General features: G+C 47.4%; 3 protein-coding genes across 5 annotated transcripts; 1 reads left to right on the plus strand and 2 right to left on the minus strand.

Annotated features, from left to right (window-relative positions):
* Window positions 1-96: 96 nt before the first annotated feature.
* LOC115046126 (uncharacterized) lies at window positions 97-4,459 on the minus strand. 3 transcript variants are annotated; one of them, XM_029506278.1, is made up of 8 exons: window positions 2,190-4,459; window positions 1,927-2,100; window positions 1,701-1,858; window positions 1,434-1,632; window positions 1,264-1,360; window positions 780-1,188; window positions 551-663; window positions 97-227 (listed from the first exon to the last, which is right to left on the minus strand). In XM_029506278.1, exons 1-8 carry the CDS (start codon window positions 2,447-2,449, stop codon window positions 186-188), a joined length of 1,452 nt encoding a protein of 483 aa, XP_029362138.1. In that variant the 5' UTR covers window positions 2,450-4,459; the 3' UTR covers window positions 97-185. The 3 variants fall into 3 exon arrangements, with proteins under 3 accessions (XP_029362138.1, XP_029362137.1, XP_029362136.1); XM_029506277.1 differs by having other exon boundaries at window positions 780-947; window positions 1,017-1,360; XM_029506276.1 differs by having other exon boundaries at window positions 780-1,360.
* A 147-nt stretch (window positions 4,460-4,606) lies between these two features.
* mecp2 (methyl CpG binding protein 2) lies at window positions 4,607-14,365 on the minus strand. Its single transcript, XM_029507418.1, has 6 exons — window positions 14,282-14,365; window positions 12,964-13,159; window positions 12,642-12,862; window positions 12,360-12,553; window positions 12,110-12,246; window positions 4,607-7,694 (listed from the first exon to the last, which is right to left on the minus strand). Exons 1-6 carry the CDS (start codon window positions 14,311-14,313, stop codon window positions 5,526-5,528), a joined length of 2,949 nt encoding a protein of 982 aa, XP_029363278.1. The 5' UTR covers window positions 14,314-14,365; the 3' UTR covers window positions 4,607-5,525.
* A 2,159-nt stretch (window positions 14,366-16,524) lies between these two features.
* Window positions 16,525-24,845, plus strand: irak1 (interleukin-1 receptor-associated kinase 1). Its single transcript, XM_029507214.1, has 15 exons — window positions 16,525-16,994; window positions 18,485-18,652; window positions 18,725-18,862; window positions 18,968-19,047; window positions 19,135-19,308; window positions 19,876-19,940; window positions 20,585-20,696; window positions 20,784-20,905; window positions 21,045-21,258; window positions 21,483-21,551; window positions 21,663-21,750; window positions 21,826-21,920; window positions 22,067-22,589; window positions 22,830-22,928; window positions 23,226-24,845. The coding sequence occupies exons 1-15, from the start codon at window positions 16,883-16,885 to the stop codon at window positions 23,303-23,305; spliced, it is 2,139 nt and encodes a 712-aa protein (XP_029363074.1). The 5' UTR covers window positions 16,525-16,882; the 3' UTR covers window positions 23,306-24,845.
* Window positions 24,846-26,116: the final 1,271 nt, after the last annotated feature.

Below are 26,116 nucleotides of genomic sequence, written 5' to 3' on the forward strand. Positions count from 1 at the left end.
GTTGAACCATTTAAAATAAAATTGATTGCAAAGACTCAGAGGTCAGAGGAAGGTCAGAGCGAGGGCCGACACCCATCTGTGTGTTTGATCAAATTTCTTTATTAATATTAAACTTTTAAAAAACACAGACAGTGCGACTGGTCATCATGGTAACATGGTGGCTGTTATGGTCGCCATGTTGATGGTCAGTGAATCTCTGGCTTCCTGCTCCTCAGACTGTAACGACGCTGAGCACAAGCAGAAGAGGATGACGATACATTCAAGAGAAAAGAGACAAAGTCAAAGGTTAACAAGGTGTTATGGTTTCATGACAGGTAACCATGGCATGCCTGTGGTTACCACGGCAACATCAACAAATTTGTTTGATTTTTTGGAAACTCTGGAAGGAAGAGAAGGAACAAAACCATGAGTCAATCACATTTACTCTCATCCCTTCCTGTGAACAGGCTCCGCCTCTAACAACCAGGACACCTGTTATCACAGGTGAGAACCCACAGGGATACACCCAGACTTGGTCACCTGACCTCTGACCTCACATGTGTGTGTTTACCTGTTTGTCCTCCACCCTGACACTGTGGACAAGAGGAGATGAGCGATGGGGACATCTGCCGGGACTCACTGAGTCATTGTGGGTAGTGAAGAGCAGCAGGCTAGTGTCAGCACCTGCACAACCACACACTCAATAAACACATGGCCAAAAGTATGTGGAAACACACACAGAGCAGTATATGGCTGTGGGCGGAGCCTCAGAATGTGGTCTCAACAAGACAGGAACTGACTAGACAGGTGAGACAGGTGTGAGCTGGACTCCCTCTCTTCCTCCATTTTTCTGAGAACGCCATCAGATGATGGTGATGTCATCTGCTGACCTCTATGACCTGGATCTGGTCTGTCCTCTGCTGGTCTCACCTGGTTTTCCTCTGTCTTTTGTCTCTGACCTAAAGTCTCTGCAGACAGACAGCATGAACCAATCAGCATCCTCTCCGCAGTCACCTGACACCGCAGCCTGGACTCACCTGCATGCTGCAGCGCCTCCTGCAGGCCGCGCTGTGTCTCCCTGAGCTGCTGCAGCAACTGCAGACTCTGCTGCAGGGGGTCCCTGTACTGCACACACACACACAGCAGGACACACACTCCCACACACAGACTGAGCCGCCGCAGCACACTCACATACATACTGAGCAGCTCCTGGAGACAGACACACACCATGCATGAGCATCCCACCGAGCATGTGACGTGTATGTGTGATGTCAGGTGACTGACCATGTGTGTGTGTTCAGGATGCTCCGAGTTCAACACAAACTGGTAGATCTTTCTCTCCAAGTAGAAGTTCAGACACACTAACCCCAACAACAGCAACCTGCGCACACACATACACATGAACTGACTGCAGACTCATTGTGATGGACAGCTGTGGAAGGGGGCGGAGTTACCGGGCTCTGGATGAGCGTGGCGTGGCGGTGAGAAGGAAGCAGGTGCATAACGCAGCGGCATTGTAGCAGCAGGAGCTCAGACTGTGAGCCTCCACCATCAGGAAGCTCTGAAGGAAGGACACTCTGTTAAAGAGCTCTGACAGCGCCACCTGCTGCTCCCGGGACACGCTGCTCAGCTCCGAGAAGATCCGCTGCAGGCCTGGAGACGGAGAAAGAGTTTGGGTCTGCCCTGGGTACAGTCTGTCGGGCTCAGTCTTACGGTCTTACCCTGGGTAGAGTCTTTCAGGATGAGTCTGAGCTCCTCTCCGTTGTTTAGGATTTCCTGTTGTGCCTGTAAGGCAGCACTCTGGGCCTCGATAAGGTCCTCAGTAATTTGCCTGGTGGACTGAAGCTGCTCTGCTACACCTGCTGAAGTCTCTGTTAACCTGACACACACAAACACACACATTTAGTTCACCTGTCCCACCTGTCTCACCTGTCCTACCTGTCTCACCTGTACATGGTGCTCTCTGCTCGGCTCTGCCACACTTCTGACTGCAGGAAGTGACACATGGCGTGTGTGTGGGTGAAAAACTCTGTGTAGGTGTTGAAGGCCACGGCATCCATCCTACCTGTGCACCCTCTGACCTCTGAGCTCTCGGGGCATGATGGGAAATCCCTACCAGAGCTGACACAGAACAGAGCACGACTAGGACCTGGAAAAAAACTGTGACGTCACCTGTTCTGTTCCGTGTCGTCCTTCCACAACGGTCTCACCTGCTCAGGTGACAGTACGTGAAGCTCAAGGCGATCCGACTTTGACTGTCTGACGTCATGTCTTTACAGCGCGTGTCCAGGTGCTCCAGAGCTCGCGCCCAGCAACCTCCGTACCTGGGGTGCGAGGCGAGGCCCTGCACGCGCCGCAGCTCCATCCTTCCGCGTTCTGCGCCCGGAACGGACCCGGTGGTGGAGGGGAGTCCGGAACCGACCGACAGTCCGAGTCCGAGCACCAGCACTAGCACCGCACGAGCTGCCATGTTCCCCTGTCCAGGTCAGTCTCCTCAGCCAATCACAGAGCTCGATTTTCATCCAGTTAGAGGTCACCGAGAGGTCACTAGAGGGACTGTCTGTGCGTGTTTTGCCACGTGACTGTCAAATGAAAAGTTTTGTTTAAAATTCACATCATGTGGTGTTGCCATGACAACAGCGTCACAATCCCGCTCCTATATGTTCATGTTGTCACACCGGAACTCTGAGCCAGCAGGTGGCAGCAGAGCTTCATGGGAGCCGAAGACCTCTGCGATCACATGATCAGAGACTGCTCATGTGACAGGGCTGGTTCTGCACACCCTCAGCTGGTCTCTTTGAGATCCAGATCAGACCTGAACTGGAAGGCACTCAAGGCCTCAGCTCCCCATGGTACCAGGACCTTATCTGGTCTGGATGATCTACATTTCAAATAAATAAAGCAGAAGATCAGCTGGTTCTGGACCTGGAGGCCTGAGCTGGTTTGTTGATTGCGAGTGTCTTCTGTCAGTGTTGAAAAGCTGGAATGCTCATTATCAATTAATCCAATTGGTGTTATCAGTCACAATCAATCAACCGATGAGTGAGTTGTTTTGAGAAAATTTTTCAGATTATTGAAAAATCTGAAATCCTGGACTCCTGATCAGAGTCCAGGACCTAATCAGTAATCAATCACGAACCTGTGTGTGATCAGCACCAACAACAGAGGACCCGAGTCCCGGGTTCTGCTGCTGGCCTTGTGGTGCAGGTGAGGACAGTGAGAGCCGGACCAGATCAGGGACAACAAACGCTTTAGTTAGAAAGAAAAATAAGAAACAGGTAGAAACTAGCGTCTACAGCGACAGTGTACTGAGTTCACTGGATCCAACCAGAGAAGCAGAATATTCATCCTCAACATCAGCAACTATGACGTCACCACATGTCACTACGAAGTCTAGGAACACAACATGGCTGCCTGACATGGTGGCTTCTGGCAAGACGCACAATATTATAGGCACTAAACTCTGGAACATGCAACATGGAGGCTGGTTACTGTAGTTTGTGCCGGTTGAGTCCTGTGGAGTCCGTTGACAGAGGGGCGTTTGATTTCTGCAGCTGTGACAGACAGCGTGCTAACAGGTTCACCGGAACACCACGTACGCAGAGGGGAGGAGCTTCAGGTGGATACAAACGGAGTCATTGAGGGTGGGCGGGACCAGGTATGTGGTCCAGCATGAAGACTGGTTGGTTCTGGTTCAGGGGAAAACCTCAACGTTAAACGTCTGTGCTAAAGTGCAGGAGGAGTCATGTGGACTCTAAGGTGCTGAGGGCGTCACAATTCAGACAGAACCTCAGTCCAGATCTGGGAGGTTCAGACCGGCAGACAGGTGTGAGTCTGGGAGAGGACCTGAAAGCAGCTGTGTCAGGAAACATCTGTCTGATTAAACCTCAAAGATTCAGTTCCAGCGACTGGTGAAGACCCAGTCTGTCTCCAGACCTGGACCTGGACTCTAGTCTGAAGAGCCTTAAACCTTCATTCCATCTAATGACAATCAGGGGGCCACTCCACTGGTAGTTAAAGTGGTCAGACTGTACTGAAGTCTATGGGAAAATGTCCCTCCTCCTCAGTAAACATTTTTCTGATGAGTTTATGGTTTCAGTCTGAGATACAACATGATGTTCATTTTTTAAATGATGCTCCATTCAGAGGGAAACAGAGCAGGAAGGAGGAGAGGGGTTAGGGGGCGGGGCTACTGTGCAGCTGACAAATGTGAGACATTTTGCGGACTTCAGAAGGAGAAGAAGTTAGGGTGCTGTGTTTTTATTTTATTTAGATATTTCATGTGGTTCTTCTCTCATTAAAATGGGAGATGTTTGATGATGATCTACCTCTACACACCATCCAGATCTGGACTGAATCATTTTCTGTTGTCTGACTCCACATGAAGCCAGACAAAACCTCGTTCAGGGTTTTACATCAGCGACAACACCAAGATGGCTGACAGTAAAAACCTACACGAGCTCGACCTCTGCTTAAGTGCGTCCCCGGTCGAAGGCCTGCAGCGTCTCTGAGCGACATGCAGGCGGTTGATTGTACAAACTGTTCCAGACATTCAACAGGAAGAAACGTCAGACAGTGAGTCCAGTTCCCACTTTGATCAAGACTAAAAACTGAAGCTACTGGGGAATTGGGCTTGGTTCGTTATTAAAAGTGCTTCCTTTGGAAACAAGAAGATGACCAAAACAGGTTGAACAAAGACTGGGAAGAATTTCTACACTGGAAGAACAAGTCAACTGAAATATATAAAGCTCCATCAAATTTTTCCAACGATCATCAAATTGGTGTCAAAGACAAACATCAGGTCAGCTACCAGCAGGGGGCAGTCAGGAAGTGGATGGAAAATCACTGACACCTGTTTGATTAATGGAGGAAAACAAATGGGAGTTTCAGGTGCAAACTGCCACTCATCATCTCTGAGGCTTTCAGCCCAGACTAGGGTCAGTCCAGACTAATGAAGGACTAGTATCAGTCAGGTTCTGGTCAGGGACTAATTTTACTCCAGACTGGTTCTGATGAGGGACTAGTTTCTGTCAGGAGCAGAAGTATAAATAAGGGAGCGTCAGTCAGCAGCGAGGCGATGAGCAAAGGACTGTCAGTAATATCAGAGTTTAAAGCTGTTTAACAGAGACAAAACAATAAACTATCAAAATACAAAATAAAAAAACAGGTTATATTTTCTGGAAGCAACGTTTGTTTAGAGTAATGAGTTGTTAAGCGTTGGTTTTTAGTTCCAAACTACTCCCCTCCCTCCCCATGGAGACTAGCGGGACACAACAGCTGCCTTTTGATTATATATACACACACACTTTTTATCGGTTTGTCCTTTTCGTTTGTTTTTCCTATAAAGAGACACGATCCGTCCTCCCCTCCTGGCGGTCCAGGTAGGTTCTGGGTCTAATTCAGGACTGGACAGAGTCTCCAGACAGTCCTCTGTGTCCTTCTGTCTGAAAACAGTGTAGAAACATGAGACCTCCAGGATCGGCCCAGTCAGACTCCTCTATCAGTCCGTCTGTCTTGATCAGTCAGCCTGCTCACCATCCATCCAATCAGCTTACTCTCTCGCTGACGGCAGTCCGTGACTCTACGGTTTCTTCTCGGCTGGGACACGGGACAGCGGACTGAGGGACGATGTCTCTGAGCTCCCTGCCCTCACCTGCTGCCTCTGGCTCTGCCCGGAGCCGGGCCCTACCATCTGCCCCTGGGGTGAGACCAACCCCGGCCCCTGCTCCTCCAGGAGGTCCAGCCAGTGAGGAGCTAGGAGGTCTGGAGTTACTGTTTGACCCTCTGTCTCCTCCTAAAACCTCTCTGCTGTCTGATGTCATGGCCGGGTCCCCTCTACTTTCCGCACCAACCTCACGACCCAACGGCAGGCTTCCTCGACCAGCCCGTGTGGTGCTCAGGTCTTGGGGCTGTTCGCTCTGGTTTTGTGGGGCAGGAACCAAATTGATCTGGGTCCGGGTGGGAGATGGCCGGTGGGATGAGTGCTGCACATGGGGCCTGGTTAGCTGATGGTGGGGTTGGGGGCGCGGCTGTGTCTGAATACGCTGAAAGTGTGGTTGTGCTTGGGATTGGGACTGCGTTGGCCTTGGCTGGGAGAGAGACTGTCTGGGCTGTTGTCTGTATTGAGTCTGGAGTTGCAAAGGGTGTCTGGGCTGCACTTGGGGCTGCACTTGATGCCTCAGTTGGTGAGTTTGACATTGGGCCTGGGTTCTGGTCTGGTGTTGAGGTTGGGCTGATGTCCTGGACTGAGTTGAAAGCTGCATTTGAGCTGTGGTCCTGGACTGGAGTTGAGGTTGCAATTCGGTTGCGGTTCTAGGTTGGAGTTGAGGCTGAGGTTGGGTGCAGGTTCTGGACTGGGACTGAGTCTGAAGTTGGGTGGGCACCCTGGTTTGGGGCTGGATTTGAGGCTGTATTGAGTGCCGAGTCTGGGATTGTTGTTTGACCTGGGCCTGGGGTTGTGCCACATGCTTGGGCAGGATTTGAGGCCGGACTGCAGTAGGGGACTGGGTTTGTGGATGCGAATGCCTCGTTTGGGGGGGATGGATGTGCAGGGTGGGGGGTGACTGTGACTGAGATGGAGCGTGCTGAGCCTGAAGCGGGGTCCGCTGCTGGGCGGGGGAGTAGACTGGGTGTGACTGGGCTTTTTGGTGCGACGCCTGGATCTGACTGTGGGTTTGAGGTGTGGGCTGTTCGGGTCGGGGCTGGGCCAAGATGTTCCTGGCAGGAGGGGACTGGGGTGATGGGTATCGAGCCTGGGGCTGACTTGGAGACTGGGTCTGGAGATGCTGTTGAGGACGGAGTTGGACCTGGGAGTGCGGCTCGGGAGGAGGATCCTGAGGTTCAGGCGGGGACTGAGGCACAGACTTGGACTGTGGTCTGGAAAGAGGTTGTTGGGTGACAGTCTGAGACTCGACCTCGGACCTGGACTGGCTCGATGGTGTCAGGTGTCCAGATGATGGAGGAGGAGGCTGGTCCAATGTGGAGGCAGAGGACTGTTGATGGCGGTGGTGATGATGGTGGTGATGATGGTGGTGATGTTTGTGAGGTGGCCTGTCCTTCCGTTTGTGGCTTTTTACTGGGCTAATGCTGCTACTGCTGCTACTACTCCGCCCCCCTCCCTCTGTTCCTGTATCCCCCATGTCCTCACCCACCTCTTCCCCTCTGTCCCCCCCCTCTCCAGCTGCTACTCCCACTTTCTCCTTGTGCTTTCTCCCTTTATGTGTCTTGTGTCCATGTGATTGGCTGTCCTCTGAAGCAGTGGGCTGTGACTGGCTTTGCTCAGAGGAGGCAGGCTGAGGCTGTGTGGTTGGAGCCCCCTCCCCAAGACTTCCCTCCCCCTTTGTAATAGCCCTTCCTCCGGTCTCTGTTGTTGCTGTAGTCTGAACACTTTCCCTCTCCTCCACAGTTTCTCTCGTTTTCCGTTTCTTGATTGGCAGCGCCGTTTCCTGGACAACAGGTTTGGTGGAAGACTCTTTGGCCGCTCTCCGTTTGGCCTCGGCAGCTAAAATGGCAGCCGCAGTGTAACTCCCAACTGTTGAGCCACCAGAGGCTGATGCCGAAGATGTGGATGCTGCAGCGCCTGACGACGTAGCTGAGGCCGAGGCTGGTTTCCTTCCCCGTTTCTTGGGGGCGGTCTGTTGTGGGGGCGGCAGCTCCTGTTCTGATTTTCTCTTTCTCCCTGGACGGGACCTGGGCACCAGAGCAGGAGACACCACCTGCAGGGACATTAACACGTCAACAGGTCTCATTAGGTGAAATATATTTCTGCAATTTAATGAAAAATTAATTAAAATACTCTGAACCATTGACAATCCTGAAGTACTACAAATTCTGCTACCACAAGATCAAAGTTCTTATCCACCTCAGTTTGTGAGGATCTGCTCTTTGTAGTTCTTAAAGACTGTACAAACTTGGGGATAAAGTCAAAGTTATCCTAAAACCACATTTATATTGGTGACCCTCAGTGGAGCCCCGGTCTCAGGACTCAGTCCTTCAAGTGTCAGGTGAAGAAGCAAACTGTCTCAGTAGCAGAGGAGGGGCTGAGGTTGTTCTCACCATCTGAAGAAGATGGGGTTCGGAGTAAGGTCTTGGAGGTCAAAGTTCCTGTTTTTCTATTAAATCTGATTGGAGGTGACAATCAGCCCAATTCAGTCACAGCAGTCTCTTATGCTGATGATCCTAGGCCTTCCAGTGACGGCAACAGACCTTGGATGGGCTGCAGCTACTGACTGTGTCTCGAGAGACTTACAAATCCCTCTACAAGACATGCCTACATATGGGGATTGGATCATTCATTATGAAAAGTGGAAACTGAATAAAGGGGCCTTTCCACTGTTGATTCCTTCATTCAAGCTTCAATAACATCCTCAGCAGAGACATTCTCTTCTCAGACACCAAAACCTTTCATCAGCAACATCTCCCATGCAGAGGAGCTCTGTCACAAAGCACATATAGACTGGTCCTGTCAGAATAAACTGCCGGTCCACTCAGGAGTTTCTACACATTCCTTCCATCACAGTTGAGATAAGCAACTCCTCCCAATTTGAGGAACAATCTCTATCTTCTTCCTGAGTCATTGCTGGAGTTCCTGAGATCTTCTGATTAATCACAGCTTTTAATACAGTGGTTCTGGTCTGATCAATAGAATCAACAAGGTGGACATGTATTTAGACTGAGCTCTGGCTGTAAAGTATGTTTTGTTTTTTTTTCTGGATGAATAATGGAGTTTACAGTGCGTTTTCTGCTGTGGTTAGCATTCTGCCTTTCCTCTGGTGTTCAGCTGTCATTTGATCAGCCGGCTCTGACTCTATACAGCTGGGAGTTTCTTCTGAAGTGGAGCAACTCCCCATCAATTCCTCCCCAGATCTAATTCTCCCAAGCCTTGACTCAGTCATTGATCTTAAGGATGATGATCAGAAAGACTTAAATAATGCTCCACCACAGAAAACGAGGAAGTGGGGCAGACGGTGTGGTCTACTTCAATGCCTGTGGAGACAGTCGCTCCCTTATATTAATCTACCATCTATCATCTTCACTACTGCGAATTCTCACCGAAATAAACTTGACGAACTCCAAAGTTCATGTTCAATTTCAACATAAATTCAAAAACTTATGTTTACTGATGTTTATTGAAACCTGGCTACTGAAAGAATCTATGGATGGATTTGGCGAGCCATTCTGCCTAACCGGGATGCCGCCGTCACTGGCAAATCAAAGGATTGGGGTGTGGCGGCAGTGTTGGGGCAAAACTGTTCTCGTCAGAGAGAAACTTTATGCTAAACGAGTTGAACTGCTGTCTCTGTCCCTGCGCCCCGCTATTTGCCCCGGGAATTCCCCCAGATATTTGTCACCGTCATGGTCATCCACCCAAGAGCTAGTGAGGAGGAAGCGTCGGAGTCTATTCTAAGGATGACCCAGAAACTGCAGTCATTATCTCCTGATGCACCTATATTTGTGCTTGGTGACTTTAATCACTGTTCACTGAAGAGAACTCATAACAACTTTTATCAATATATCACCTGCCCTGACAGACATAATAAGATTTTTGACCAGTGTTACGGTTTTGTCAAAAGAACACTGAAAGACAGCTAGACAGCACGGACTGGGATATGTTTAAGGAATTCTGCAGTGAATCTTGCAAAAAAAGACAAGCAAAACACACACACACAAAACCTGTGAAATATTTCCTAACAGTAAATCCAGGTTGTCAAAATCATTGAAAAACCTGTTAAACAAGAAGAGAGCGGCTTTTCAGGAGGGTTAAATCTTACGGAGCTGAACCAAAGGAGATCAAGAACGAAATAAAAATGGTGAATCTGAAGCTGGAAAGAAAACTAACGAACAATTGGGGTTTGCCTGAAATGGCTAAAAAACGAATGTTGGTTCAGAAAACAAAAGTAACAAAGGTGGCTCTTGATGGTTTTAATTCTGATAAATCAAATCAAATTTGTTGATATAGCGCCAAATCATAACAAAGTTGCATCAAGGCACTTTACATAGAGAGCAGGTCTAGACCAAACTCTTTTTAATAATCTCATAATCAGTTGGCACAGGAGTTCAGTAAGTTTTATCTTAGGTTCAACTATTTTAATTTTAGTTAGAAAAGTTTTAATCTGAAAAACAAACTATCCTGTTCTGGTCGTATTCCTTTTTATGTTCTCTCTGTGGCCAAATCTCACTAAAAAGCACTAAAAAGCCTGGGTCCTGACATCATAAGTGGTGGCCTGCTCTCTTCCTGTGCAGAACAATTAGCTCCCATCTTTTATCGTCATATTTTTTAGCTGTCACTCAACCAACAGAGGGTGTCAGGGTGTTGGAAGCAGTCCATAGTCATACCTGTGGCTAAAACCTTCCACCCCAAGGTTTGTAAATTTTACATTTTATATTTTGTATTTCGCATTCTATATTCATAGTTATCTTCATATTGTATTTTTTATGTTAATTTTTTATTTTATTTTATCTATTCCATTCTTTTCTTGCATGCACAGTTTGCACGGGGTTGCTGTACATATTTACATTCCCCTGTGGGTGCACCACATGTGACAAATAAAGATCGTGAATCTTGAATTTTCTTAGCAAGACTGGACACCTACTGCACCCATTAGTCTGCTTACAAGGCTGGTCATGAAGTTGAGGATACTACTGTCACTTTACTGAATATGCTTTTAAAACATCTTGAAGGAAACAAAAATCATGTCAAGTTGTTATTTGTGGTGATCTTTTAATACAATCCAGCCTAACATTTTAATTTAGAAACTTCTTAAAACTTTTAATATTGTAGCCTGGATCACTGATTTTTTAACATCTGGAAGCCAGAGAGTGAGGGTAAATGGTCTCCCCAGGGCTGTGTTCTTTCGCCTCTCCTCTACATTCTATACACCTATGAATGCTGCAGTCGGCACAATAATAGATTCATTTTCATATTTGCTGACCATTCATTAATAGTCAGCCTCCTTTATGAGAACAGATATGACCATGGTCCTGGAGTTGTTGAATTTGTTGACTGCTGTGACAATGCTTTCCTTCAATTGAATGTACAGAAATTTTCCATGTTTCACGTCAATAAGTCACTGATGATTTTATTTTACAGATCATATATTTAATCTGTGCTGGCTTTCTCTTTTCTCTGTTGGTTTCGTAATCTTAATACCAGGTCTAAAAATGCACAATACAAAGTTTTAAAAATGAGCAACAATATTTAGGGAGTTCAACTGTCTGCTCCATCAGACCTGTTTCATAGGCAGATAATCAGAAAGGCTAAGGCCATTTCTTCCAGCTCGGAGTTCCAGTTTTTGTCCTCTGGCTCTTGGCTCAGATTTCAGGTATAAGCACTCCTTTATCCCTACAGCTATCGCCTTTATAAACTCATTCTTAATTTTACATTCTGCAGCTGCTCACCATTCTATTCTTGTTGCCAATGATTATTTTTGTTGTATTATTTGATGATGACGATGGCTGTAGTCGACCATATCTTTTTTCTTTTTTTTTTTTGCACTTTTTCCCCCTGGTATGGGCTATTTCAGATGCTGCTACCTATGCATTTTTGCACATATTTTTTTTTTAATTTAACTTTTTCAATGTCCCAGTATTGATTGTTGTTTCAGGACACTGAAACACACACAGGACACACATTATCCCCCCATCCATTAAGACTTCTGATTGTGTGTATTATGGTTTATGTGTTCTACTTGCTGCACAACCGATTGCCCCACAGGGAAACAAACAATTTTGAATCTTGACCCTCCATAAAATAGGCAGCAGTAGATTTCTGTTACTTCCTGTCTCTGAGTGTTGATACTCCTGAGTTTGCCTAAACCAGGTCAGTCATGTCCATTGATGTCTTCTGCTCAACAAGACAAGGTTTCTCCTTCCTGTTTGGCCTCACCTGGGAGCCTTTGGCGTTTCAAGGCCCCACCAAAATCTGCCAAATGATTTCCTTGGTAGTAATGAGAAAATACAAGCTCATCACCGCAACAAGGTAATGATGTTGGATGAGCAGGCTGTGACTTGGCTTTTTGGAGGTCTGAGGCAGGAAGTACCTGGTGGGAGAGGACTGGGGTTCTGAGTCTGGAGCCTGGACTTGATGCTGACAGGGTCTGGGGGATGCTGGTGACGGACAGAGCAGCCATACCTTTGAGGCCGTGGTGGTGGTGCCCGTGGATGACTCTGCTTTGCTGAATGGCATCTTGACTAGCAGTTTGCCCGGAGTTTTCTCAACCACGCGCTTCATGGCCACACCCTCTGTAGCTTGCCTCATCTTCCCGCTGCCTACACAAACACAAAACAAGATAAAGATGTTCACAACAGCTTGAAAAAACACAACGCTGAAAAACCTTGCTGGCTGTTGCTTGACTTTAATTTGGCTTCATGTTGTTGACTACCTTTTGGCCGCCCACGGCCTCGCCCTGATGGTTTCACCACCTTTGGTTTTTTCGGTGGGCGTTTTTCTCTGCGAGAGGGGCTTCCACGTCCAGTGACAGTGAAGTCAAAATCATTAGGGTCTGTGGTTGTGTCACCGACCTTCTGAAAGTAGGCAATAAGTTCCACTTTGGAACGAAATGCCTTCCCCTCCGAGCTAAACAGTATGAAAAGTAAACATGAGTATCAATAACACAATCGCATCACACAGGTCTGATGCAGTGTCAGGAGACGTTATGGATTACTTGATCAGATAGACGTCAAACTTCCCCGCAGAGCGTCCAGACTTCCTCTGTTTGAGCTTGCGAGTCCAGCCCTCAGGCAGTGAGGGGTCATCATAGAGAGGCCCGCGGTCACGGATGATGGAGCGCCGCTGCCTGGGAGAACCTGCTGACTCACTGCCGGCTGCAGATTCTGACCCTGGTGCTGACCCCGCCTCTGAGGGGCCAGCAACCGGCTCCGACACCTGGAGGCAGGAAGTAACAAAAACTCACTTTTCATCTAGGACAAGTTTGCCTCATATGGGTCGTTTGGGTCACATCACACTGCTCTAACACCTGTCTTTACCTGGGTCTGCAGCTCCGCCCCAGTCTTTGACTGTAGCCCACTTCGTGGGGGTGTGGCTGACGATGTGCTCTCTGCCCCCCTTTCAGCATGGCGGCGTTCCCTGCGGGTCTTCTTAGTCTTACTGTGGGACCTGTCTCTCTCTCTAAGGGGGGGCTGGGGGTCGTCAGGTCCTTCCTCACCCTCCTGACCCTCCGCCCTGTCAAAAAGAGATGACATCACATGATTCGAGCTGTGCAGTATTCTGGTTTTATGTTTGGCCTCCTTTCTACAGTGGCGGCGGCAGGTTTGATATTCCCTCTTTCAACGCTTTAAAGCGGGTTCATGCGTGTGGCGGCTCATGCACGCACCTCGCACACTTTGTCTGATTAGTTGATGTTTGGTGAAAGATAACACCTATCGGAGGAGACACACCTGGATGGCACCCAGCCTTTTGTGCTGGTTACTGACTTCTCAACCTGGACCAGCTGTCTATACTGCTGATGATTATTGTTTGATTAAAAACACACATCTGAAAAAGGTGATATTTGTTTTAATTTGTTTATGACTGTTCTGTATAACAATAACAACAATAAAAATAAAATCATGAACCAACAGCAGATTGTATTTATTGTTGCAGTTTGCTGTGTGTGTGTGTGTGTGTGTGTGTGTGTGTTGAAGCTGCAGGTGAGCCACAGGAACAGGAAGTGGGCCACAACAGACAGAGCGCCTTCTGCACGCACACACACACAGAACGGGATCGATTCCCGCCTGGAGCCCTCTCACTCACACACATACACACACACAGCTGCCTGGCTCAGGGGCTCTAAGGCAGCCGGGACAGCTAACCGGAGTCTCGGTGTGCCCCGGTCCGCTCTGAGGGTGCGGGTTGTGTGTCAGTATGTGTTTGTGTGTGTCTGTTTGTTCCCACACATGAAAACACTGTTTGCTAACTAGCTAGCACCCGTTAGCTCCCCGCCTGGCAGAGGCGGGCGGACACACTAGCGGCAACCGGGGACTGAGCTGTTTATGGCGGGCAGCCCTCCGCCGGCACCCGGCTTGACTTCCCGGGGAGTTGAGTGGAAGTCGGACGGCCCGGCGGCGCACACGGAGCGGGCTAAGCTAAAGCTAAGCTCCGCTCCGACTACGGCAGCTTGAGAGCAGACTTAGCAGTAAGTTGGTGACGTATTCCCGCTAACCCCGCTCCGCCGCGACAGGCCGCGGAGAAAACCAACGCACTTTACTTCAATAAAACACGACGGAAAGAGCCCGGCGGCGGCGGGAGGCTGTGGCGGCCGCCGCGGCGCGCTAACGGGGGATAAAATGCAGAAAAGCCACTTACAGTCTCTCATCTCCGCTCTCCACGGCGGCCATTTTTATTTAAATAAATAATTTTATATTAAAAAAAAAAGCCTCCAAACATCTCTGCTCCCTCCTGCTGCACCCCGCCCCCTCCGACTCCATTTCCAACCGCCGTCAGCCCCCAAACACCGCGAGATCTGCTCCAAAATGAGGTCAGCGGAACGCAGGGGCGGTGTAATCCCGCGAGATGTGACGGTCAGACTGAGACGTTCACTGCGGCTCAGAAATAAACAGAACCTGCGGAAAAAACTTAATGAAATGAAAGATAGACATATTATAGACAGACAGATAGACATACAGACAGACAGATAGATGGATAGATCTCAATCTTGCATGAATACTGCTACACACACTTAGTTTCTACTCATCCGCTCCGCCTAGCCGTGGACTTCGTTTCCCACAATCCTCCACTTATCTTCGGCCGAGATGAGGTGTTTGGGTAGCGCACGCCCCCTCCAGTAGTCAGAGTGAGCATGACAGGAAGTCAGGTCGACTGCACGCAGGGAGATCTTCGTTTCCTGTGTGACACCGACAGGAAGAGATGTTTGTTGAGCTGCTCTTCAGTGTCAGTTTAATGGTGTAACCATAAAATGATTAATTGGTTTTATCCCAAATCACCCGTTTTCATCAGCTGACCCAGTTTGACTCACCAGCATGTCGTTTTTATTGTCAGTTCCATCACAGGACTGCAGAGCCACTCCTAAATCTGGTTCAACCTGGACCTCAAGACCAGGTCTTCACATGCTAACAGATGTCTAAAGGGTTTGTCACAAAGTGAGGACCAGGTGCACACACACACACTGAACTCATGTATGTATGAAAACGTCATGAAACAACCAGCCAGAACCAGAAAACTCAGTAAATATACACAAAGATGAAAATAAAAGAACATCAACTATCTGTCAAATTACTTGATTGCTGATACTGGTGCATTGCAAGGAAGCACACAACTCAAAGGCTCATGGGAGCTGCAGTTGTTGAAATCTCACAAAATAAAAGCCATGTTGGCTCACCCTACCTCCCATCAAGACTTTGTCCTGTTCCAGGTTTGAATCTGACCTGTAGCCTTTGCTAAATGACCTTGTATGTCTTGCTATTCCCTCTCTCACTGTCACTGGCAAAATAAAAATAGGAAAACATTAAAAATGCCCCAAACAATAACAATAAAAGAAAAGCTCTTACATTGATGATGCATTAGCTACTGATTCATCCTGCCAGACAGAAACATGAAGGACATGTTTCAAATGAGATGATGAGACAGGCTCTCCGCAAGGATCTTTAGAAATCTCTATTCACAAATTCATTACTTTGAAGTTTCGAAATTATTTGACCAGTTTAATTGAATTCATCCAAACTACTGCAGCTCCTGGTGCAAATCCACTCCTGCTGTCGAAATCCAAAAAAGAATCTCAATTTCTATACTTGCATATTTGACTTTTCATGACCAGTGTACTGTGATCCTCACAGAAACAAGCAGGTGAAAGAATAAATGCAAATCAGGACCGATTCTTTTTTTTAATGATGATAAAACCAACAGTAGGTTAGTTTTTTCTCTGCTGACACTTTGTGACTGAACTGTGCAACTACAATTTTAAATCAGGCAAATCAAAATAAGCATCTTACAATATTAATTTAGAATAACTGAATATTAGAATTAGAATACTACTACTATTACTACTAATAATAATAATAATAATTTCCCTTTTTCCTGCTGTTTTTAATCTGAGGTCACACTCCAGCTCTTCAGATATATTGATTGATATTTTGTGTCCTCTGTCTTTGTCGGGCTGCTGTGTGTGAAGAGCTGCTATGTTAAGTCAATATGAACTGTTTCATGGAGGATGATGGGAAAGGTCTCTTTAGTGAAATTATCAATATCAGATGATATCATGGCTTTTCTACCTGTCAGTTTGGTGCCAAAAATGTACTTAAACATACAAAGTAATGCTGGTCAAACAGAAGTCAGCAGAAACTGAACTTTAATTACCTCTCTTATGAGCTTGTCTTTATTACAACTCCATAAGGGTTCAAGCTGCCCTGTTATGTTTTGGCACCAAATAAATAAATTAGTTTTGATTTGATTTTGATTCTTCTTAGTCCTACAGTCTGAAGGAAGGGAGTCCTTCTGCTCACACAGGCTTGGATGACTAAGTATAACCAGAGAAGTGATGATCTCAGCTCTGTCTGTTGATTCATATGGACTTCCTGTTTTCTTTTCACCACCTCCTCCTCCTTCACCATGACAGCTGAACATGAACAGAGTTAACAGTAAAGCAGAACGTGTGTGTGTGTTTGTTTAACTCTTACAATCTTAGATCCAGGCTTTTACTTTTGAGTACCTACCGGAAACGGCTCTTATTGCAGTGAGCCGATCGTTACCGGAAGTTATCCCGGTGAAGCTGGACAGGGTTTGTGCCCGGTTCTCGGTGGTGGATCGATGGACTGACCGGACCTATGCGGACTCTTTAATCCGGTCTGTTCCGGACTGGGTTGATGTGACTTACTGTTCCGGGTCCCGCTGTGAGAGCGTGCTGTTAGCTGTTAGCCTGTTAGCTTCAGACAGTCCGGTTGACATCCAAAGATGTCGTGGGGACATCTGAGGGGACAGTTCCTCTACAACCTGCCGCCCTCCGTCCACTGGGACTTCTGCCGGGTCATGGACGGACTGTCAGACCAGGACTGGACCCGCTTCGGTGAGTCAGAACAGGATTGTCGGTCAGCTATTGTGGGGAGGAGGAGGGGGGGTCTGTCTGTTCACCTGTTTGTTTATCTGTCTGTCTGTCTGTCTGTCTGTTCACCTGTTTGTTTATCTGTCTGTCTGTCTGTTCACCTGTTTGTTTATCTGTCTGTCTGTCTGTCTGTTCACCTGTTTGTTTATCTGTCTGTCTGTCTGTCTGTCTGTCTGTTCACCTGTTTGTTTATCTGTCTGTCTGTTCACCTGTTTGTTTATCTGTCTGTCTGTCTGTCTGTCTGTCTGTTCACCTGTTTGTTTATCTGTCTGTCTGTCTGTCTGTTCACCTGTTTGATTATCTGTGTCTGTCCGTTCACCTGTTTGTTTATCTGTCTGTCTGTTCACCTGTTTGTTTATCTGTCTGTCTGTTCACCTGTTTGTTTATCTGTTTGTCTGTCTGTCTGTCTGTCCGCTCACCTGTTTGATTATCTGTCTGTCTGTCCGTTCACCTGTTTGTTTATCTGTCTGTCTGTCTGTCTGTTCACCTGTTTGATTAACTGTCTGTCTGTCTGTCTGTTCACCTGTTTGATTATCTGTCTGTCTGTCCGTTCACCTGTTTGTTTATCTGTCTGTCTGTCCGTTCACCTGTTTGTTTATCTGTCTGTCTGTCCGTTCACCTGTTTGTTTATCTGTCTGTCTGTCTGTTCACCTGTTTGTTTATCTGTCTGTCTGTCTGTCCGTTCACCTGTTTGTTTATCTGTCTGTCTGTCTGTTCACCTGTTTGTTTATCTGTCTGTCTGTTCACCTGTTTATCTGTTTGTCTGTCTGTCTGTCTGTCTGTCCGCTCACCTGTTTGATTATCTGTCTGTCTGTCCGTTCACCTGTTTGTTTATCTGTCTGTCTGTCCGTTCACCTGTTTGTTTATCTGTCTGTCTGTCTGTCTGTTCACCTGTTTGATTAACTGTCTGTCTGTCTGTCTGTTCACCTGTTTGATTATCTGTCTGTCTGTCCGTTCACCTGTTTGTTTATCTGTCTGTCTGTCCGTTCACCTGTTTGTTTATCTGTCTGTCTGTTCACCTGTTTGATTATCTGTCTGTCTGTCTGTTCAACTGTTTGATTATCTGTCTGTCTGTCTGTCCGTTCACCTGTTTGATTATCTGTCTGTCTGTCTGTCTGTTCACCTGTTTGTTTATCTGTCTGTCTGTCCGTTCACCTGTTTGTTTATCTGTCTGTCTGTCTGTCTGTTCACCTGTTTGATTATCTGTCTGTCTGTCTGTCTGTTCACCTGTTTGTTTATCTGTCTGTCTGTCCGTTCACCTGTTTGTTTATCTGTCTGTCTGTTCACCTGTTTGATTATCTGTCTGTCTGTCTATCTGCTGGATCAGGGAAACATTTCCTGGGTTTGTTAATCCAGCTTTGGGGTGCAGGCCTTCAGGAGTCTGAACCAGGTGTGATTTTGGTACAGTCAGATGATGTCATCGATCAGCTGATCACGTCCCCTCTCTCTCGTAGCCTCCGAGGTCCTCAGTGATCAAACAGCTGTGCGATGTGCCGAGAGGAGGGACAGGCGGACAGACTGGGTGATGAACCAATGGGAGGACAGGAACGGTCGGGTCGGAGAGCTGCTCGACCTATTGGAGCGTCTGCAGCTGTTCCGCCCCCGTGACATCATCCTGGGCTGTGAGTTCACCTTTGATGACCTCTGACCTTTGACCTGTAGTGACCCTTTATAACTTTTCTCTGTGTCTACAGGGACGCCCAGTGTGGCAACTTCTTGCCCCCTACCCCCTCCCCCTCAACGTGCTCGTGACTCCCTCCCTCAGTTTTACCCTCCTCCCAAACCCTCTGAGGCTCCACCCACACTGACCACCTGTAGACTGACCACCAGAGGTACCATACATACACACACACAGGAAGGAATGAGTGATGATGACCTTCATCATCCCCCTCAGACCTGATCCAGAGTGGGCCCGGTTAACTTCTTCTTTTTGTCAGATGAAGGAGGAGGAAGAAGTCTACCCAAACCCGCCCCTCCCCCCTCCAGTCTGCAGTCTGAGCTCCGCCCACCCCCCCAGGTCTCACACACAAACATGTGAAGTCACTATAATTGTGAGGACACTTGTTGATATGATGGTAATGGTTATGATGATGTCATCCCTCAGTCCTCCCAGGTTATATGTGACAGCGGATGCGGTGTGATGTGCTGGTCATATGAAGAGGTGCATGCTGGGACAAATGGGTTCTCCCCCTCCCTGCAGGTGGGGGAGGGGGGGTTTGGAGTGGTATACAGAGCAACTCTAAGAAACACAGACTGTGCTGTCAAGAAACTCAAACAGGTCAACCAGTCACAATACAGACCACACGATTCACTGTAGGGGGGGCATAATGTTGTTATTATTATAGTCAGGGAATTTTCCAACTTTCCATGGGAATTAACGGGAAAGAAGAACTCTACAAGGTTGGCCCTTAACAAGGAATTTAGATATAATTTTGGGGAGGGGGGTGTTTTAGCATAATCTTGGCTAAAACAACCAGATTTAATCCAAGTAAACTTGGATATATAATGTGAATAAACTGGAATTTTTCTTTGTTGTATGTTTGCCTGTAACAGGGAACTTCAATGTGCTGTGAAAAAACACCCAATCCTGTTAAAAACATAAGATTTGATGAAAATTCAGGCTATGTTCATCCCTGCACTGTTCATTCCTACATCATATGAACAGATAGTTTGTCCTGCCACATCACCACTCCTGACACAATTTAAAAATGACATTTTCTAAAATCCATAAGTCAAAATTTCCATGGAAAGTTTCCGGAAATATTCCCCTCCCTATTTGGTATTACACAAATTATTTCTAGAATCTGCTCACTTCTGATTATGTTGTTCTGTTGTGTGGTGGTAGGACTGTTTGATGGACTGGAATTTGTTGAAGCAGAGTTTCCAGACTGAAGTGGAGAAACTGTCAAAGTAAGTAACTGACTGCAGCTTGACCTTTGACCTATCAGAGGCCACAGTTCATGATGCCGGGGACGGGTATAAAAGTGCTCCGATAGGATCACACCCGATATCACTTTACGGCAGCCTGACAGGATAAATCTCTGAGCAAAGCAGGTAGGAAGAAGGGGGAGTATCATCACCTGAAGTGAGTTTGCCCAGTTACGTACGGCAGCTCGACTCAGGGAAAAAACTATAATATGGAAATATCTGGAAATCAAACATGGAAATGAAATCCTACCTGAAGGGATTTTAGCTAAATATGTATTTTTTTTATTTGAGAATGTTTTAAACAGTATATTACATCACATTGCCTCCATTATACAGTTATAGAGCTGGATGGAGCCCTGATAACAAGATAGATAAGATAAACGGTGACAAAGCTAAAGCTGCCAAACTGACAACATCCAGCAGCACCATGTTTTAGAAACAAACAGTGTTTCTTCAAGTGTCAGTAATGAAAAAATTCAACAGCATGTGATGGAAATAAAACAAGGCTTCAAGAATCTTAATTAAATTCTTATACATTATTGTTACTCATATCTGTACTCTGTCTGCAAGAATCCAAATATAGAAGTTGGTCTGCTGTCACAGCTGAGGTTTGACTTCCTCTGCAGGTTCAGACATCCAAACATTGTAGACCTGCTGGGCTTCAGTCAGGGCGGGGGGGTGGTGTGTCTGATCTACAGCTACATGGACAACAGATCACTGGAGGACCAGCTGCACAACGTAACACAACTCAGACACATAGCACAGTGACACAATGTAACATTTTGTCAGGAGTGTGTGTTGATGTTCTGATGTGTGTGTTGTTAGGAGTGTGTCCCCTTGTCGTGGACTCAGAGGGTCAGTGCTGTTGAAGATGTATCGAAGGCTCTTCAGTTTCTCCATTCTCCCACCAACCGACACCCCCCCCTCATCCATGGAGACGTCAAGAGGTACTGATATTTTATTAATAACGTGTTTTTATCACATCAGTAGCATGTTATTTTACTAGCACGTTGATAATAATAACTGTTAATGTGTTAAGAACATGGTGGTCTCCAGCAGCAGAGCTTCCTGTCTTTGTGTCCTCAGTTCTAACGTTCTGTTGGATCGTCATATGGTGGCGAAGTTGGCGGACTTTGGTCTGGCTCGTTTTGCCTCAGGCAGCTCAGCAGGAAACTCGGCGACGCAGACAGCATCCATCGGGAAGACGGAGATCGTCAGAGGAACACTGGCATACCTGCCTGACGAGTACGTGAGGAACAGAGAACTGGGAACCACTGTGGACGTCTTCAGCTTCGGAGTGGTGAGACATCTGAGGGGATGATGGGAAATGGAGTTAGTCCACCTGAGGTATTAAGAGGACTCGGACTTAGTGGACTCTGACTGAGGGGGCCTGTCTTGTCTGTTGATTTGAGTGCAGGAAGTCGAGTTCTGATCTAAACAGCTGATCAACTTTAATAGCAGTTTTTTATGAGTTGTTCCTTTGGTGTGTATGCGTGCGTGCGTGCGTGCGTGTGTGTGTTTCAGGTGCTGCTAGAGGTCTTGACTGGTCGTCGAGCTCTGGAGAGAGACAAGAAGTCCGGAGAGAAATACCTGGTGAGAGGAGCAGAGATCGGAATATTAGAGTTGAAATGTTGCTGTGGAGAAGGCTGACTCTGAACTGTGTTCTTCCTGCTGATCTGCTCTGATGCTGGTGTGGTGGTGCAGAAGGACCTGGCGGAGGAGATTGCGGAGGGTCCGACTGGTTCGTCTGAAGCGTCTTGGAGGAACCATCTAGACACGCAGCTGTTCGCAGGTCAGTGTTAGTGCGTTCTGATGATGTCAGCAGTGTCCTCCTGGTCTGCAGCTGCTTTGTTTCTCTTGTCCTCAGGAGATGCCTTGGAGCCAGCCGGCTGCATGAAGGTGTTGGCTCTGGCCTGCAGCTGCTTGGACAAGAAGAAGAAGAAGAGGCCCACCATGACTCAGGTCAGAGAGTCAGAGAGCTGCACATCTAACTCCATGTTAGTTCCACCCTGGAGGTCCAGCAGTCCTGAGGTCTTAGGTCTGAGGGTCCTCAGGTCTTACAGTCTGGGCGTCTGGGGTTCTCCTGTCACTGTGTCTTTTTCCCTCAGGTGTTTGAGACTCTAAAGGACATCCACTACGAGGTGAGGACGCCCAGTCCCGCCCCCCTTCTCCATCACCCCCCACCCCCCCAGCACCTCTGTCAGTCCAGCTCCCTCGACTCTAGTGTCGGATCTCTGTCCAACCAGATGTCCAAGTTGGGACCGCTGGAAGACACGTTTCAGCTCTCGCCTTCCTCCCTCTGCTCCCTCCCCCCTCCTCACCCTCTCCACTCCTCCCCCTCATTGGTCGGCCCGTGTGAGACAGATGAGAGTCGCGGTTTCTCTCAGTATGGCTTTCGATCCCAGCTGAGTTCAAACGGGACCATTTCCTGCTCTATGACCACGTCTGTCAGAGATCAGTACCAGTGTCCGACCGGGCCCACAGGGTCCTGGTCCAGAGAGCCGTCAGTCCCCACTGAAGACCAGTACAGCTGCCCTTCCCAGCCCAGCTCCAAGTCAGGTGCCACAGCAGGACATGTGTTGTCTGGAAGCCTGTCTCCTGCAGGGTCCCTTCGGTCCCCTGGGACCTCAGGTAGGTCCACAGCTCTAGTCCATCAGTTAGACCTCCATTTAAGAAACCAGTCCAGACTGGACTTCATCAGGGCCCAGGTCCATTAATGAGACCCGTTTCTCACAGTCTATGGGCCTAGACTGCTGGGGGTTGCATTGAGCAGGGTTTGTGTATTCTTATAGTTTTAGATCTGCCCCTGAGGACCAGGTCTGTGCAAGAAAAGGTTCATACCGCAATGATCCATGTCCCCTTTGTGTCCAGTTCACATGAATCCAAGCAAGCAGCATTTTCTGGAGAAGACGACTCTGTATGAGGCCGGGAGGATCAGAACTCCTGAGCTGCTGTCTTCAGACCACCTCTGTACGTTAGACCTCCATCTGGTCTCATCTGCTTTTATCTTCAGTGTCTTTGTTTCTCTTTTATCTCTCATCACCTCATCATTTCTATTCTTCCTGATCAGAATCAGAGCAGACTTAATCTGGACCCTTGTTACAGTCAGAGTGGGAACCAGAACCACATCCTGCATTTAGACAGCTGATAATAAAGAACCACAGTAGTTTGTCCTGAGGAAACAGATTTGTGGACTAATCTGGCTTTCAGTGATCATAGTTGTATTTTGTGTTGACTCAGTTTGATGATGTCATTATATGTCATCAGATGGGGGGAGGAGCTCCGTGGAGTCCAGAGGACCAGAGGAGAGTGATGAGTTGGATTATTTTCCTGCTAAACACAGCTGAAACCTGACACCACTCAGGTCCCCATGAGGCTGAGCAGAGGTCACATGACAGCATCTCTTCCTCAGGACGCCGACCTGCAGGTCCACACACCGTTAGTCTGATCTTGATCATACACCCATGTCTTAAAACGAGTCCAGCACTCACCTGCCTCTCTCACACCCTCAGCTATGGGCTCACTTCAGGGCCAAAACAGTTGTGACCTGAGTCAGACTGTCCAATCAGAGGGCAGGCTGTTCTGACACCTTCCAGGAAGGGGCGGGCTCTCACCTGTGTAGAAAATAGAGCGCCGTCTGCCATTTTAAAAACCTGCTGTGAGGTGCCTGAGCCTCCAGTCCTCTGATTGGACAGTAACTCTCAGTCCCAGTCAGTGGTCACCTGAATCCTTCACCTGTGCATCCCCACACAGTAAGGGGCGGAGCCACTTGTTTTAATTTTTGTCACATCTTTGACTTGTTAAACGCTGAATCATATTTTTATTAAATGTTCTTTTTTAATTACTTTCACGTGAAGTCTTGTTAAGGTTCCTCCTTGTTTGGACTGGGTGGTCACGTCACAACAAGGGGGAGGGTCCTGTTTCTAGCTCATCATCTGGTTATTTACTTACGGTGCACAGTGCCCCCCCTCTGCACGTCGAACAGCAGCTCCCTAGTTCCACTGCGGTCAGCCTGTTCGGGTCTGCGCCAGAGCAGCGACCGCACCGGCTGTTCACGGGCTGAAATGGTGGGCGTCCGCTACAGATCCCGGTCCACGAGGGGGGGCACTAGGCTCACCTCTGTCGAGGCTATGCAGACAGGCTAGCAAGATTAGCTAGGCGCTAACATCGGTTGTTGCTGAGGTTGGCGAAAATGGCGTGTTTTTATTGAAAACACTGGTAACGTCACCAACGTAAAGACCACACAGAACAACGTGACACTAATGTGAGAACAAAGATTCAGGTCCTGGATTACTTCACTGAGCTGTTTGTATGTACGTCATTGCTAACCCCTCCCCTGCAGTGATGCCCCACCCCCCACTCTGCAGACGATCACAGGCTTGAGTCTGCATTATCAGCACCGCCCCTCTGTCTAAACACCAAGCTGCTGCCATGGTAACTGAGTTAACCACATTGGTATTACAGCAACAGACATGAGAGAAGCACCTGCTGCAAGATGCTGACGACACGCCTTAAGCTCCACCCACCAAGTGCCTTCTGTGAAGAGAGGTGGAGCTCCGACAGCTTCCAGTTTTGCAAGACGTTATCAAAATTAAGGACTTGCAGATTATCTTTATCGTCATGGAAAGTTAACAGGATTGTCATTTTCAGATGTAATGAAGTTTGAATTTATTTGGGTGGGGGCAGGTATTTCACTCCAGCTCATTGATCAATCCTGGACCGAACTCTGGTCATAGATCTTTTGAAAACCTTACCCTAAGTCTCCGTTCTCAGAGTACAGTTTCTACCTATTGTGGTTGTTGTTGTTCAGCTTCTGATTGATCTTCATGTGTTTGTTTGTTCATATTCTGTGGAACAATAAAGATATTTATAGCACTTTTTACCAAACATGTGTCAACCACTTCATGTCAGAGTTCAAATTTACAGGAGACCACATCCTTGTGTAGCCGGTTCGGTCTGATTCTGTCTCTGCTACAATCTCTGCGTTGTCTAGGTGTGAGGAACGAGCCGTGGACAACTGCAGGTCTGCTTACTGGGTGGATTTATGTAAAAACACGCAAAATTCAGTACAGCACTTTCTCATGACCAGTCTCCACAATGCACACCTTTAAAAGAACGGTACATAACAACAAACTGGATCAGACACGGTCACATTGCTATGCTAACCTAGCTTAAAAACAGCTATCTCTCCAGCAAAAATAACAGTGCTATACACTATAAAAACGGACATACAGGCTAGAATGAGTGGCCTGCTAAGAAAATATAACGTGTAACCTATACAAAGTACAATTTGCTTCACGTTTTTGCCATGTTTTAACACTATTTACAGGAGCACTCATTGCATCTTACCTCTCCTCTCCAGGGCTAGAGCCGAGTGAGGAAAATGCCGCGAAGCAACGCAAAGTGACGTCACTACAGTGTCAAGGGTCACACAAACAAAACAAATGAATGTAACAAAATAAAAAGGAAGATTTTTACATGAAAATTAACAGCAAAACGTGAATAGAGGTAAGAGACAGATTTTGGGTGAAATATAAACAATTTAGTTTACACATCGGCTACACTAGCAAGGTTTCAGGTCCTGGACTGGAGCGATGATGATTCCGGGTCCTGATGTTTGACATTGTTTAAATCAAACATCACTCTGTAAAAGGTTTTACTGATCAGGTAGAAGCTCTGTCACTGATTATTGTGATAAGGATAATAGCAAACCTGCAGTTTCTCTCTCCTGATTGGATGGTCCAGTCTGTCAGTCACACAATAGCCCCGCCCCCTACCCCTCCCCTCCTTCCTGCTCTGTTTCCCTCTAAATGGAGCTTCATTTAAATAATTAACATCATGTTGTAATTCAGACTGAGACCATAAACTCATCAGGGAGGAGGAGGGACATTTCCCCATAGACTTCAATACAGTCGGCTGACATCCTGACTTCTGAAGTCATCCAATGAGTGAACAGGAAGGTCAGGTTCATTCCTATGTCTCAGGTGGACTCACCGTTGTTGGATAAGGAAATGATGACTGGCTGGAACCGGTCTGGACTGAGCTGGACTGGACCGGGATCAGAATCTGTTCCTCAGATCAGATCAACCTCAGTCTGTTTGTGAGTCTGTGTGCGCGCACAGACCAGAGCGTGAACGAGCGTGTGCCCGCCGTTTGGC

This window comes from Echeneis naucrates, chromosome 7 (assembly GCF_900963305.1).
Source record: "Echeneis naucrates chromosome 7, fEcheNa1.1, whole genome shotgun sequence".
Classification (NCBI taxonomy): domain Eukaryota; kingdom Metazoa; phylum Chordata; class Actinopteri; order Carangiformes; family Echeneidae; genus Echeneis; species Echeneis naucrates.